The 12,090-nt window shown below is 44.4% G+C and overlaps 1 protein-coding gene across 6 annotated transcripts in view; it reads right to left on the bottom strand.

Annotated features, from left to right (window-relative positions):
• Nucleotides 1-5,239: 5,239 nt before the first annotated feature.
• LOC121539606 (SAM and SH3 domain-containing protein 1-like) overlaps nucleotides 5,240-12,090 on the bottom strand; it is an 85,723-nt gene continuing 78,872 nt past the window's right edge. For 5 of the 6 annotated variants that reach the window (XM_045207576.1, XM_045207575.1, XM_045207578.1 and 2 more), the window contains 10 exons: nucleotides 12,011-12,085; nucleotides 11,767-11,913; nucleotides 11,442-11,580; nucleotides 11,075-11,244; nucleotides 10,801-11,007; nucleotides 10,488-10,638; nucleotides 10,158-10,289; nucleotides 6,137-7,080; nucleotides 5,632-5,763; nucleotides 5,240-5,499 (listed from right to left, as the gene is read on the bottom strand). In XM_045207576.1, coding sequence (XP_045063511.1) covers nucleotides 5,443-5,499; nucleotides 5,632-5,763; nucleotides 6,137-7,080; nucleotides 10,158-10,289; nucleotides 10,488-10,638; nucleotides 10,801-11,007; nucleotides 11,075-11,244; nucleotides 11,442-11,580; nucleotides 11,767-11,913; nucleotides 12,011-12,085 — 2,154 coding nt within the window. In that variant the 3' untranslated portion in view covers nucleotides 5,240-5,442. Of the gene's footprint in view, nucleotides 5,500-5,631; nucleotides 5,764-6,136; nucleotides 7,081-8,990; nucleotides 9,901-10,157; nucleotides 10,290-10,487; nucleotides 10,639-10,800; nucleotides 11,008-11,074; nucleotides 11,245-11,441; nucleotides 11,581-11,766; nucleotides 11,914-12,010; nucleotides 12,086-12,090 lie in introns of those variants that run through there. The other variant, XM_045207580.1, reaches the window with a different exon arrangement.

Genomic DNA, 12,090 nt, shown 5'->3' with positions numbered 1-12,090 from the left:
TAGGTAAGCAGCTTGGTTTGAAGAAATCAACTGTGGGAGCAATTATTAGGAAATGGAAGACATACAAGACCACTGATAATCTCCCTCGATCTGGGGCTCCACGCAAGATCTCACCCCGTGGGGTCAAAATGATCACAAGAACGGTGAGCAAAAATCCCAGAACCACACGGGGGGACCTAGTGAATGACCTGCAGAGAGCTGGGACCAAAGTAACAAAGCCTACCATCAGTAACACACTACGCCGCCAGGGACTCAAATCCTACAGTGCCAGACGTGTCCCCCTGCTTAAGCTAGTACATGTCCAGGCCCGTCTGAAGTTTGCTAGAGTGCATTTGGATGATCCAGAAGAGGATTGGGAGAATGTCATATGGTCAGATGAAACCAAAATATAACTTTTTGGTAAAAACTCAACTCATCGTGTTTGGAGGACAAAGAATGCTGAGTTGCATCCAAAGAACACCATACCTACTGTGAAGCATGGGGGTGAAAACATCATGCTTTGGGGCTGTTTTTCTGCAAAGGGACCAGGACGACTGGAAAGGAAAGAATGAATGGGGCCATGTATTGTGAGATTTTGAGTGAAAACCTCCTTCCATCAGCAAGGGCATTGAAGATGAAAAGTGGCTGGGTCTTTCAGCATGACAATGATCCCAAACACACCGCCCAGGCAACGAAGGAGTGGCTTCGTAAGAAGCATTTCAAGGTCCTGGAGTGGCCTAGCCAGTCTCCAGATCTCAACCCCATAGAAAATCTTTGGAGGGAGTTGAAAGTCTGTGTTGCCCAGCGACAGCCCCAAAACATCACTGCTCTAGAGGAGATCTGCATGGAGGAATGGGCCAAAATACCAGCAACTGTGTGAAAACCTTGTGAAGACTTACAGAAAACGTTTGACCTGTGTCATTGCCAACAAAGGGTATATAACAAAGTATTGAGAAACTTTTCTTAATGACCAAATACTTATTTTCCACCATAATATGAAAATAAATTCATTAAAAATCCTACAATGTGATTTTCTGGATTTTTTTTTCTCATTTTGCCTGTCATAGTTGACTTGTACCTATGATGAAAATTACAGGCCTCTCTCATCTTTTTAAGTGGGAGAACTTGCACAATTGGTGGCTGACTAAATACTTTTTTCCCCCACTGTATATACATTTTACGGACACAGTATATTTCACATGAGTTATCTTGTTGTTATTAGTCCCACCCTTCAGCTCCATTCAACCCCTCCAATCTACAGTGAGGGAAAAAAGTATTTGATCCCCTGCTGATTTTGTACGTTTGCCCACTGACAAAGACATGATCAGTCTATAATTTTAATGGTAGGTTTATTTGAACAGTGGGAGAGAATAACAACAACAAAATCCAGAAAAACACATGTCAAAAATGTTATAAATTGATTTGCATTTTAATGAGGGAAATAAGTATTTGACCCCTCTGCAAAACATGACTTAGTACTTGGTGGCAAAACCCTTGTTGGCAATCACAGAGGTCAGACGTTTCTTGTAGTTGGCCACCAGGTTTGCACACAGCTCAGGAGGGATTTTGTCCCACTCCTCTTTGCAAATCTTCTCCAAGTCATTAAGATTTCGAGCCTGACGTTTGGCAACTCGAACCTTCAGCTCCCTCCACAGATTTTCTATGGGATTAAGGTCTGGAGACTGGCTAGGCCACTCCAGGACCTTAATGTGCTTCTTCTTGAGCCACTCCTTTGTTCCCTTGGCCGTGTGTGGGTCATTGTCATGCTGGAATACCCATCCACGACCTATTTTCAATGCCCTGGCTGAGGGTAGGAGGTTCTCACCCAAGATTTGATGGTACATGGCGCCGTCCATCGTCCCTTTGATGCGGTGAAGTTGTCCTGTCCCCTTAGCAGAAAAACACCCCCAAAGCATAATGTTTCCACCTCCATGTTTGACGGTGGGGATGGTGTTCTTGGTGTCATAGGCAGCATTCCTCCTCCTCCAAACACGGCGAGTTGAGTTGATGCCAAAGAGCTCGATTTTGGTCTCATCTGACCACAACACTTTCACCCAGTTCTCCTCTGAATCATTCAGATGTTCATTGGGAAACTTCAGACGGCCCTGTATATGTGCTTTCTTGAGCAGGGGGACCTTGCGGGCACTGCAGGATTTCAATCCTTCACGGCGTAGTGTGTTACCAATTGTTTTCTTGGTGACTATGGTCCCAGCTGCCTTGAGATCATTGACAATATCCTCCCGTGTAGTTCTGGGCTGATTCCTCACTGTTGTCATGATCATTGCAACTCCACGAGGTGAAATCTTGCATGGAGCCCCAGGCCGAGGGAGATTGACAGTTCTTTTGTGTTTCTTCCATTTGCGAATAATCGCACCAACTGTTGTGACCTTCTCACCAAGCTGCTTGGCGATGGTCTTGTAGCCCATTCCAGCCTTGTGTAGGTCTACAATCTTGTCCCTGACATCCTTGGAGAGCTCTTTGGTCTTGGCCATGGTGGAGAGTTTGGAATCTGATTGATTGATTGCTTCTGTGGACAGGTGTCTTTTATACAAGTAACAAGCTGAGATTAGGAGAACTCCCTTTAAGAGTGTGCTCCTAATCTCAGATCGTTAACTGTATAAAAGACACCTGGGAGCCAGAAATCTTTCTGATTGAGAGGGGGTCAAATACTTATTTCCGTCATTAAAATGCTAATCAATTTATAACATTTTTGACATGCATTTTTCTGGATTTTTCTGGTCTCTCACTGTTCAAATAAACCTACCATTAAAATTATAGACTGATCATTTCTTTGTCAGTGGGCAAACGTACAAAATCAGCAGGGGATCAAATACTTTTTTCCCCTCACTGTATCTCTTAACACCATCCATATTGGATTTCTTTTTGCCATATATTTTTAAAATGTGCTGTGATGTTTCACAAAAGTTCTGAACCTTTCTATTCTCAGTTTCTACAGGTTGTAAATTAAAGATAAATATTTTTGCTAAAAGTATTATATTATTGATCGATTGACTATGACTTTTCAAATCACCCAGTAGTACTATCTGCAGAGTTAGCTCCAGGTAAATGTTGCAATTCTTCAGCCATTCCTGGACCAAAACAAGCTACATATGGACAGTACCGAAATAAATGATCTAATGACTGTCTCTTCGCAGCAAAATCTGCAGAGATGGGAAGGTTGTATCCCCCATATACAGTGGGGAGAACAAGTATTTGATACACTGCCGATTTTGCAGGTTTTCCTACTTACAAAGAATGTAGAGGTCTGTAATTTTAATCATAGGTACACTTCAACTGTGAGAGACGGAATCTAAAACAAAATCCAGAAAATCACATTGTATGATTTTTAAGTAATTAATTTGCATTTTATAGCATGACATAAGTATTTGATACATCAGAAAAGCAGAACTTAATATTTGGTACAGAAACCTTTGTTTGCAATTACAGAGATCATACATTTCCTGTAGGTCTTGACCAGGTTTGCACACACTGCAGCAGGGATTTTGGCCCACTCCTCCATACAGACCTTCTCCAGATCCTTCAGGTTTCGGGGCTGTCGCTGGGCAATACGGACTTTCAGCTCTCTCCAAAGATTTTCTATTGGGTTCAGGTCTGGAGACTGGCTAGGCCACTCCAGGACCTTGAGATGCTTCTTACGGAGCCACTCCTTAGTTGCCCTGGCTGTGTGTTTCGGGGTCGTTGTCATGCTGGAAGACCCAGCCACGACCCATCTTCAATGCTCTTACTGAGGGAAGGAGGTTGTTGGCCAAGATCTCGCGATACATGGCCCCATCCATCCTCCCCCTCAATACGGTGCAGTCGTCCTGTCCCCTTTGCAGAAAAGCATCCCCAAAGAATGATGTTTCCACCTCCATGCTTCACGGTTGGGATGGTGTTCTTGGGGTTGTACTCATCCTTCTTCTTCCTCCAAACACGGCGAGTGGAGTTTAGACCAAAAAGCTCTATTTTTGTCTCATCAGACCACATGACCTTCTCCCATTCCTCCTCTGGATCATCCAGATGGTCATTGGCAAACTTCAGACGGGCCTGGACATGCGCTGGCTTGAGCAGGGGGACCTTGCGTGCGCTGCAGGATTTTAATCCATGACGGCGTAGTGTGTTACTAATGGTTTTCTTTGAGGCTGTGGTCCCAGCTCTCTTCAGGTCATTGACCAGGTCCTGCCGTGTAGTTCTGCGCTGATCCCTCACCTTCCTCATGATCATTGATGCCCCACGAGGTGAGATCTTGCATGGAGCCCCAGACCGAGGGTGATTGACCGTCATCTTGAACTTCTTCCATTTTCTAATAATTGCGCCAACAGTTGTTGCCTTCTCACCAAGCTGCTTGCCTATTTTCCTGTAGCCCATCCCAGCCTTGTGCAGGTCTACAATTTTATCCCTGATGTCCTTACACAGCTCTCTAGTCTTGGCCATTGTGGAGAGGTTGGAGTCTGTTTGATTGAGTGTGTGGACAGGTGTCTTTTATACAGGTAATGAGTTCAAACAGGTGCAGTTAATACAGGTAATGAGTGGAGAACAGGAGGGCTTCTTAAAGAAAAACTAACAGGTCTGTGAGAGCCGGAATTCTTACTGGTTGGTAGGTGATCAAATACTTATGTCATGCAATAAAATGCAAATTAATTACTTAAAAATCATACAATGTGATTTTCTGGATTTTTGTTTTAGATTCCGTCTCTCACAGTTGAAGTGTACCTATGATAAAAATGACAGACCTCTACATGCTTTGTAAGTAGTAAAACCTACAAAATCGGCAGTGTATCAAATACTTGTTCTCCCCACTGTATATAAAATAAATAAAATAAAAAATCATGAAATGATATGATCTATTCACTTGGTATGCACATTTTTGAGTCACAATTAGTGATACCTGTCATTGCACATTAATAATTTAATGAATGCAAGAGTTGAGATTTTGCCGGCTTGATATAAAATGCAATTGATTTTATGAATTTAATCTCTACTGTGAAATAATGTTATGTCATTTGAATGTTTTGGATGCTACCAAGACTAATTACATTTAATTAATGCATTTCTGGATTCTACTGAACAGTACTTTGTTTTTTAAACATAGCCAAAACCCCTCAGGAGAAGGATATTTCAGACAAGCAAAAGATCATCGCTGCAGTAGAACAGTACGGCACATAGACATTTCAGTTAGTATTGTTATAAATCATGTTTTATGTTCAGATGTCTCAGATTTTTTTATACATTTTAACTTTCCAGAAAAGGTACACTGAAAGACATTGTTTTGTATTGCTTTAATGGCACTCAACCGTACACAATATACAAATGAAAAAAATCAGTAGTCCTCAGTCACAGTATTTCATGTACACTATTAACATGACAGCTTGGCAACGTTCATATTAGTTTAGAATCAAACAGGGTTAAAGGTAAATTACTTGATACGACACCTTGATAGGAAACCCAGTAAGCTGCAGTAAATTATATTTGTGTCACTGCTGTTAGTCCATGCGCTAGGGTCTGTGGCTTTTGACACACCTGGGGGTATGGAGGATAGGAAAAGCCATTTAGAGCAGTGTCATTTAGATAATGCTACCCCGAGCTGAACTTATTTAAATGTTCAAAAAAAATGAACAAATTAAGACTGTAGTAGTATAAAAGGTCACTCACTGCCATGCGCTGCTGCTTGCGGAGCTGTGTGAGTCTGAGCAGGTCCATGGCATGCATGGTCTCTGTTAGAGGCTGGTTCAGCTCAGTGGAGTACCTCTGGACCAGAGACTGGGGGATTCCATAGCGACCATACTGCAGGTGGAGATAGGTCAGAGTGAAACACTGGGCTTAAAGGGGCAACACTGTGAGTCTGTACCAAATGGCACCCTATTCCCTATATAGTGCTATGGGCCCTGGCCAAAAGTAGTGCACTATATAGGGAATAGGGTGCCATTTGTGAGGAAGCCAGTGAATGTGTTGTGTACCCTTTTGCATGTAGACAGCACTGTGGATACCTTATGTAACTGAACACAGTAATTACATGGACACACATTGAAATGTATGAGCATAGTACTGCTGCTTAATCCTGAGTGAGCATAGTGCTACCATAGTACTTCTTAGTACTGCATGAGAATAGTACTACCATGGTACTACCACCAGTACTGTATATGTGGTGAGGGCGTACCTTGTCAGAGAAGGGCTCCGCTGTCAGATCTATCCCCTCTGACTCCAGTCTTTCCTCCAGGAGGGATCCCAGGTTGACCGACCTGACAGGCATAGTTTTCATTCCCCCAGCAGGCTGCGTCCTGTGGGCTTCAGACTGGAGAGGAGAATCTGCAAGGTCACAGTCTGAGCTGCACGGTTGGGTTGCTGCCTCTGTAATAACGTCATCCTTTAAAGAGGTGCCATTTAAAGAGAAGAGTTTACAGGCACTACCACCGTCACTGGTCAGTGCTGGGGGTGATAATGGTGTACATGGGTTTGACAGGAAAGGCTTGGCTGAACGATGCTTGGGCCTATGTCTTGGTGCTGGAGGGGATATTTTGAGGTGGGTGCGTGGAAGAAGGCCTGTTAACCTGGGAACTCCCATGTCCAACTCTAACGTATCAGACAGACCACTACAAGGTGAGGTGAGCAGTGGTTGTGAGGGTAGGGAGGATCCTTCAGAGTGTGTCAACAACTGCTGTAGGGCCTCCTCTTGTGTAGGGTAGCCCTGTCCCTCAGCCTTGGACATGGTGGTATGAGCTGGCTTCAGGCCTTCCAGGGTGTGGAGCTCAGTGGTGTGGAGGACCTGGTCTGAGTGGAGCTCCCCCAGGTAGAGGCAGGGTCTCAGCAGCCCCAGGTACTCACAGCTCCAGCTCCTCAGTGGCATGGCTCTGTGGGTGTGACTCTGGCTCCTGCCTGGGCTCAGAAGGTTGCAGCTGGTCATGGAGGCGCCTAGAGATGGTAAGGTAGAGGACTGGTGCTCTGGTCTGGTCTGTAAGGTGGTCTTGCTGGGGTGGGTCAGGGGGAGGCTGGGGTGGGTTGGGGTGAGGGGGAGGCCGGGGGACTCTGGGGATGGGAGGTGACTGGATTCAAAACCAGCTGAGGACCTGCTCATGGAAGAAGACGTCTTTTTGCCCGTCCCTCCTGAAACAAACAGGTACAGGTGTGTGCATAATGCAGATCATTTGTTACTTACTTTATTATATGAAGCTCTTTCCAGAGGAAAATAGAAATACATGAGTAACAGAAAATAAAAAAATAAAAGTATTTATTGAATTGTGAAAGTTGACTGGAATACAAAGCATGCCTGTCCAGTAGGAATTGATGGTGAGTGAAGTGAAAGGAGGCAGAAATAAGCAGGCAGACAGGCCAGACTAGTACACCACCGAGCAGTTTATTCCATCCCTGGGCTCTCACTCGGACAGTGGCACACTTCAGAACTGCTCAAAGACTGTCGTTATGTCCCAATGGGTACCCTATTACCTACAGTGAGGGAAAAAAGTATTTGATCCCCTGCTGATTTTGTACGTTTGCCCACTGACAAAGAAATGATCAGTCTATAATTTTAATGGTAGGTTTATTTGAACAGTGAGAGACAGAATAACAACAAAAAAATCCAGAAAAACGCATGTAAAAAATGTTATAAATTGATTTGCATTTTAATGAGGGAAATAAGTATTTGACCCCCTCTCATTTAGAAATATTTCTGGCTCCCAGGTGTCTTTTATACAGGTAACGAGCTGAGATTAGGAGCACTCTTAAAGGGAGTGCTCCTAATCTCAGTTTGTTACCTGTATAAAAGACACCTGTCCACAGAAGCAATCAATCAATCAGATTCCAAACTCTCCACCATGGCCAAGACCAAAGAGCTCTCCAAGGATGTCAGGAACAAGATTGTAGACCTACACAAGGCTGGAATGGGCTACAAGACCATCGCCAAGCAGCTTGGTGAGAAGGTGACAGTTGGTGCGATTATTCGCAAATGGAAGAAACACAAAAGAACTGTCAATCTCCCTCGGCCTGGGGCTCCATGCAAGATCTCACCTCGTGGAGTTGCAATGATCATGAGAACGGTGAGGAATCAGCCCAGAACTACACGGGAGTATCTTGTCAATGATCTCAAGGCAGCTGGGACCATAGTCACCAAGAAAACAATTGGTAACACACTACGCCGTGAAGGACTGAAATCCTGCAGCGCCCGCAAGGTCCCCCTGCTCAAGAAAGCACATATACAGGCCCGTCTGATGTTTGCCAATGAACATCTGAATGATTCAGAGGAGAACTGGGTGAAAGTGTTGTGGTCAGATGAGACCAAAATCGAGCTCTTTGGCATCAACTCAACTCGCCGTGTTTGGAGGAGGAGGAGGAATGCTGCCTATGACCCCAAGAATACCATCCCCACGTCAAACATGGAGGTGGAAACATTATGCTTTGGGGGTGGTTTTCTGCTAAGGGGACAGGACAACTTCACCGCAACAAAGGGACGATGGACGGGTCCATGTACCATCAAATCTTGGGTGAGAACCTCCTTCCCTCAGCCAGGGCATTGAAAATGGGTCGTGGATGGGTATTCCAGCATGACAATGACCCAAAACACACGGCCAAGGCAACAAAGGAGTGGCTCAAGAAGAAGCACATTAAGGTCCTGGAGTGGCCTAGCCAGTCTCCAGACCTTAATCCCATAGAAAATCTGTGGAGGGAGCTGAAGGTTCGAGTTGCCAAACGTCAGCCACGAAACCTTAATGACTTGGAGAAGATCTGCAAAGAGGAGTGGGACAAAATCCCTCCTGAGCTGTGTGCAAACCTGGTGGCCAACTACAAGAAACGTCTGACCTCTGTGATTGCCACCAAGTACTAAGTCATGTTTTGCAGAGGAGTCAAATACTTATTTCACTCATTAAAATGCAAATCAATTTATAACATTTTTGACATGTGTTTTTCTGGATTTCTTTGTTGTTATTCTGTCTCTCACTGTTCAAATAAACCTACCATTAAAATTATAGACTGATCATGTCTTTGTCAGTGGGCAAACGTACAAAATCAGCAGAGGATCAAATACATTTTTCCCTCACTGTATGTAGTGCACTATGGGCCTTGGTCAAAAGGAAAAGGGTGCCATTTGGACTTAGCCTAATATATCTAGGCCAGTATTACTCCTAGCATCAGAAGTGCTATGGGAAGATTGCAATGAGCTGTATTTAACACAGATTTTAAGGTTTCCTCAACTCTAATACACAGCTTATCTCTTAGACATTTTAATAATTTGTTTCAGTCACAACTATGCATTTTGATGCACCCACAATTATTGTTGTACAAAAAATGTTGCACCCCCATTTTAACAAGTATAATTGAACCACTTAGTAAATCTTAATCTGAAATTATTTGCATAATGCAGGTCTGTATTTAGGCACATCATAAAATATTGTGCAACATATGAACTAGAAAAATATACACACAAAAACCTTGAGAGAAATATACAAGTGTGGAAAATACTCTGACATCAAACTCTCCACTGAGGCTGTTGACATTCACAACAGCCTTCCATATCAGCACCATTTATTAGGTTATACGTTATTACGTTAGACTAAAACCAAAGCAAACAACCACAATAAGAATGGTATAGTTATCAAATAAAGCAAGCTTTCACAGTAAATATGTAAGTAGTACGGACAAGTATTTAATTTTTTACTACAGCTTATCGTCACACCTTTGGTTCAACAGTCACCATTTTCAGCAAATGCAAAACCACCATCACGCAGTACACTAAGACAGAACTATTCCTGTATAGGTCTAGAAACAGCCCTACAGAACACATACAGTAGTACAGGTCTCTGAAAATCATTTAGTTACTGAGTGAGTGTAAAAGAGTTAGCTGTCCTCTCCCAGTCTTCTCTACACAGGCAGAGATAGATACCATCTCATCAGTTCAGTTCTCCCCCGTTTTGAATGAAGGGAAAATGAATTCTTGCAACAACAACAAAAACAACAAAAAAGAGAAGATTAGTGCCTGTATTCAAAAAGCTCTGAGTAAGAGTGCTGATCTAGGATCAGGTCCCCCTGCTGTCTATATAATCATATTCATAAGATCTAAAAGGCAAAACTGATCCAAAATTAGGAGCCCATAGCCTTTAGATAGAGAATTGAGGAGGTTGGAGAAGACCCATGGCAGCAAGAAGAGGATGAAGAAGAGGAGAGTCAGTGTCGAGTCAGGCTGTCGTTACCGTTCTCCAGATTCTCGTTGCTCTCGTAGCAGCCAGAGTCTCGTGGGGAGTCCCCCAGTGGGCCCCGACGGTCCAGTAACAGCTTCTCCTGAGAACCCCCTGACTGGCCGCTACGGTCCGGGTCGCTGCTACCTGTAGAGCACAACAACACCAGCAGAGGGACGTCAGTGGAACGGAGTCAAACCTGGTTTCCATATTTGAAAAAGTTCAATCAATTCCATTCCAGCCATTACAACGAGCCCGTCCTCCTATAGCTCCTCCCACCAGCATCCTCTGGTGTCTATGTACGTGTGTGTTTCTGTGTGTGTGTCTATCAGTGTGTGTACTAACCGTCGTACTCCTGCAGTAGCTCGACAGCGGTGAGCAGCACAGCTCTGTGTTGAGGGTCTCCGATGTCCAGCTCGTCTAGATCCTCCTCTTCCAGAAGCTTAAAGGTATCCAGGTCCTCATAGCCGTTGAAGAGGAAAGTGGGCAGGTGCTCCTGGGGCAAAGGATAGGGGAAGGCTTTGGTCACGTAGCCAACTTATATATATCACAAAAGGAGGAGGATATTAACAGTATTCAAGTGTGTGAGTGTCTACAATTACTGTAGGGTTGTTTCTATGAGGTTGAGTGTGTGAGTTTGTCTGTGTTTATACTGTACTTTGAGGTTGATGCGTTCCAGGAGTTCCTCTACAGAGGTGGGTTTGGGCTGCCGTCCCTTCCTCCTCCGTCGGTTGCGTTTAGGTTTGTCTTCCTCCTCAGCCAGAACGTCCACGTAGATGAACTTAAAGGTTCCCACCTTACTGTTCAACAGGCCCATCCATGTCCCCATTGGAGGCTTGCTGATGATGTCAATGACATCACCTCTCTGCAAAACAAGAACAAACACTGTGATTGGTCCGTTTGGATAATGTGTGTGTGTGTGCGTTCGTTACCTTCAGTTTGAGAGAGTCAGTGTCGTAGGGGCTGGGGGTGAAGTCGGTGTGCACCGTGGCTCGACCACAGAAGGGTCCTCTGTAGGGAAGCTCATCCTCCTCTCCATCCTCAGACTTCACACTCTCTCTGTTGCTGTTGGAGGAGTCTGTGGTGCCCACTGTCTGACCACCTGCAGACAACGAGATGAGATGGTCATTCAAAGGAACTAAACCACATCAAGATCTATGGTAAATAAACATGCAATAGTTGTCTGTTCTGCCTGCTGTTTCACTTTGGAACTAAGGCTGAATATAGGCCACATATAAGACAAATAAATGTGGACCCAGACAGACCCCACACCTACCCCCAAACACACGTGGTACTTACTCATGGAGCTCTGTCCACTGAGGGAGCTCCTCAGGCTCTCTACTGACCCTCCAGCTTTCAGCTTGGGTTTCTCCAATGAGTCTGTGTCTGTGTGGCTGTGGGGGGACTGGGGCCCGCTGGACATACGGTCTGGGCTGGACTGGAAGGCAAGAAGACATGGTTACTACAGGTTTATTACATGGTTACTACATGTTTACTCCAGCTTAAATCTCCCGATCGTCATGAACCAAGTACAACAAATTGCCACCAGGTACACAAGCTAGTGTGTAAGTACGGTTTGACCACTGGATCATTTTGCATACGATTTGCATCAAGTCTGACATACCTGTTCAGCGAGAGAGCAGTGGTATCTCTTGGAGATGCGTTTTCTCATGGTCTCTTTCACAGACTTCACTTTCTTGCCCAAAGAGATTCGATGGTTCGTCTGTGGAGACTTGACTACGCCTTTCACACTGGCATCCCCATCTTTGTTCTAAAGTTAGTATGAAGTATGGGAGGTCCGGAAACAAAGGCATTGGAAAACAAAAAAATCCCAACTCAATGATTCAAATGATTGTTAAACTACTTACAGTGAGTTCCTGATCTCTGTTGACCATGTGCAGAGACCGGTTGGTCAGATCAAACCCGCCAAAGCTACAGGTTCTCTGTG

This window comes from Coregonus clupeaformis, chromosome 25, assembly GCF_020615455.1.
Source record: "Coregonus clupeaformis isolate EN_2021a chromosome 25, ASM2061545v1, whole genome shotgun sequence".
Taxonomy (NCBI): Eukaryota; Metazoa; Chordata; class Actinopteri; order Salmoniformes; family Salmonidae; genus Coregonus; species Coregonus clupeaformis.
Note: the sequence above shows the minus strand (reverse complement) of the source record. Positions and strands in the feature narration are given on the sequence as shown.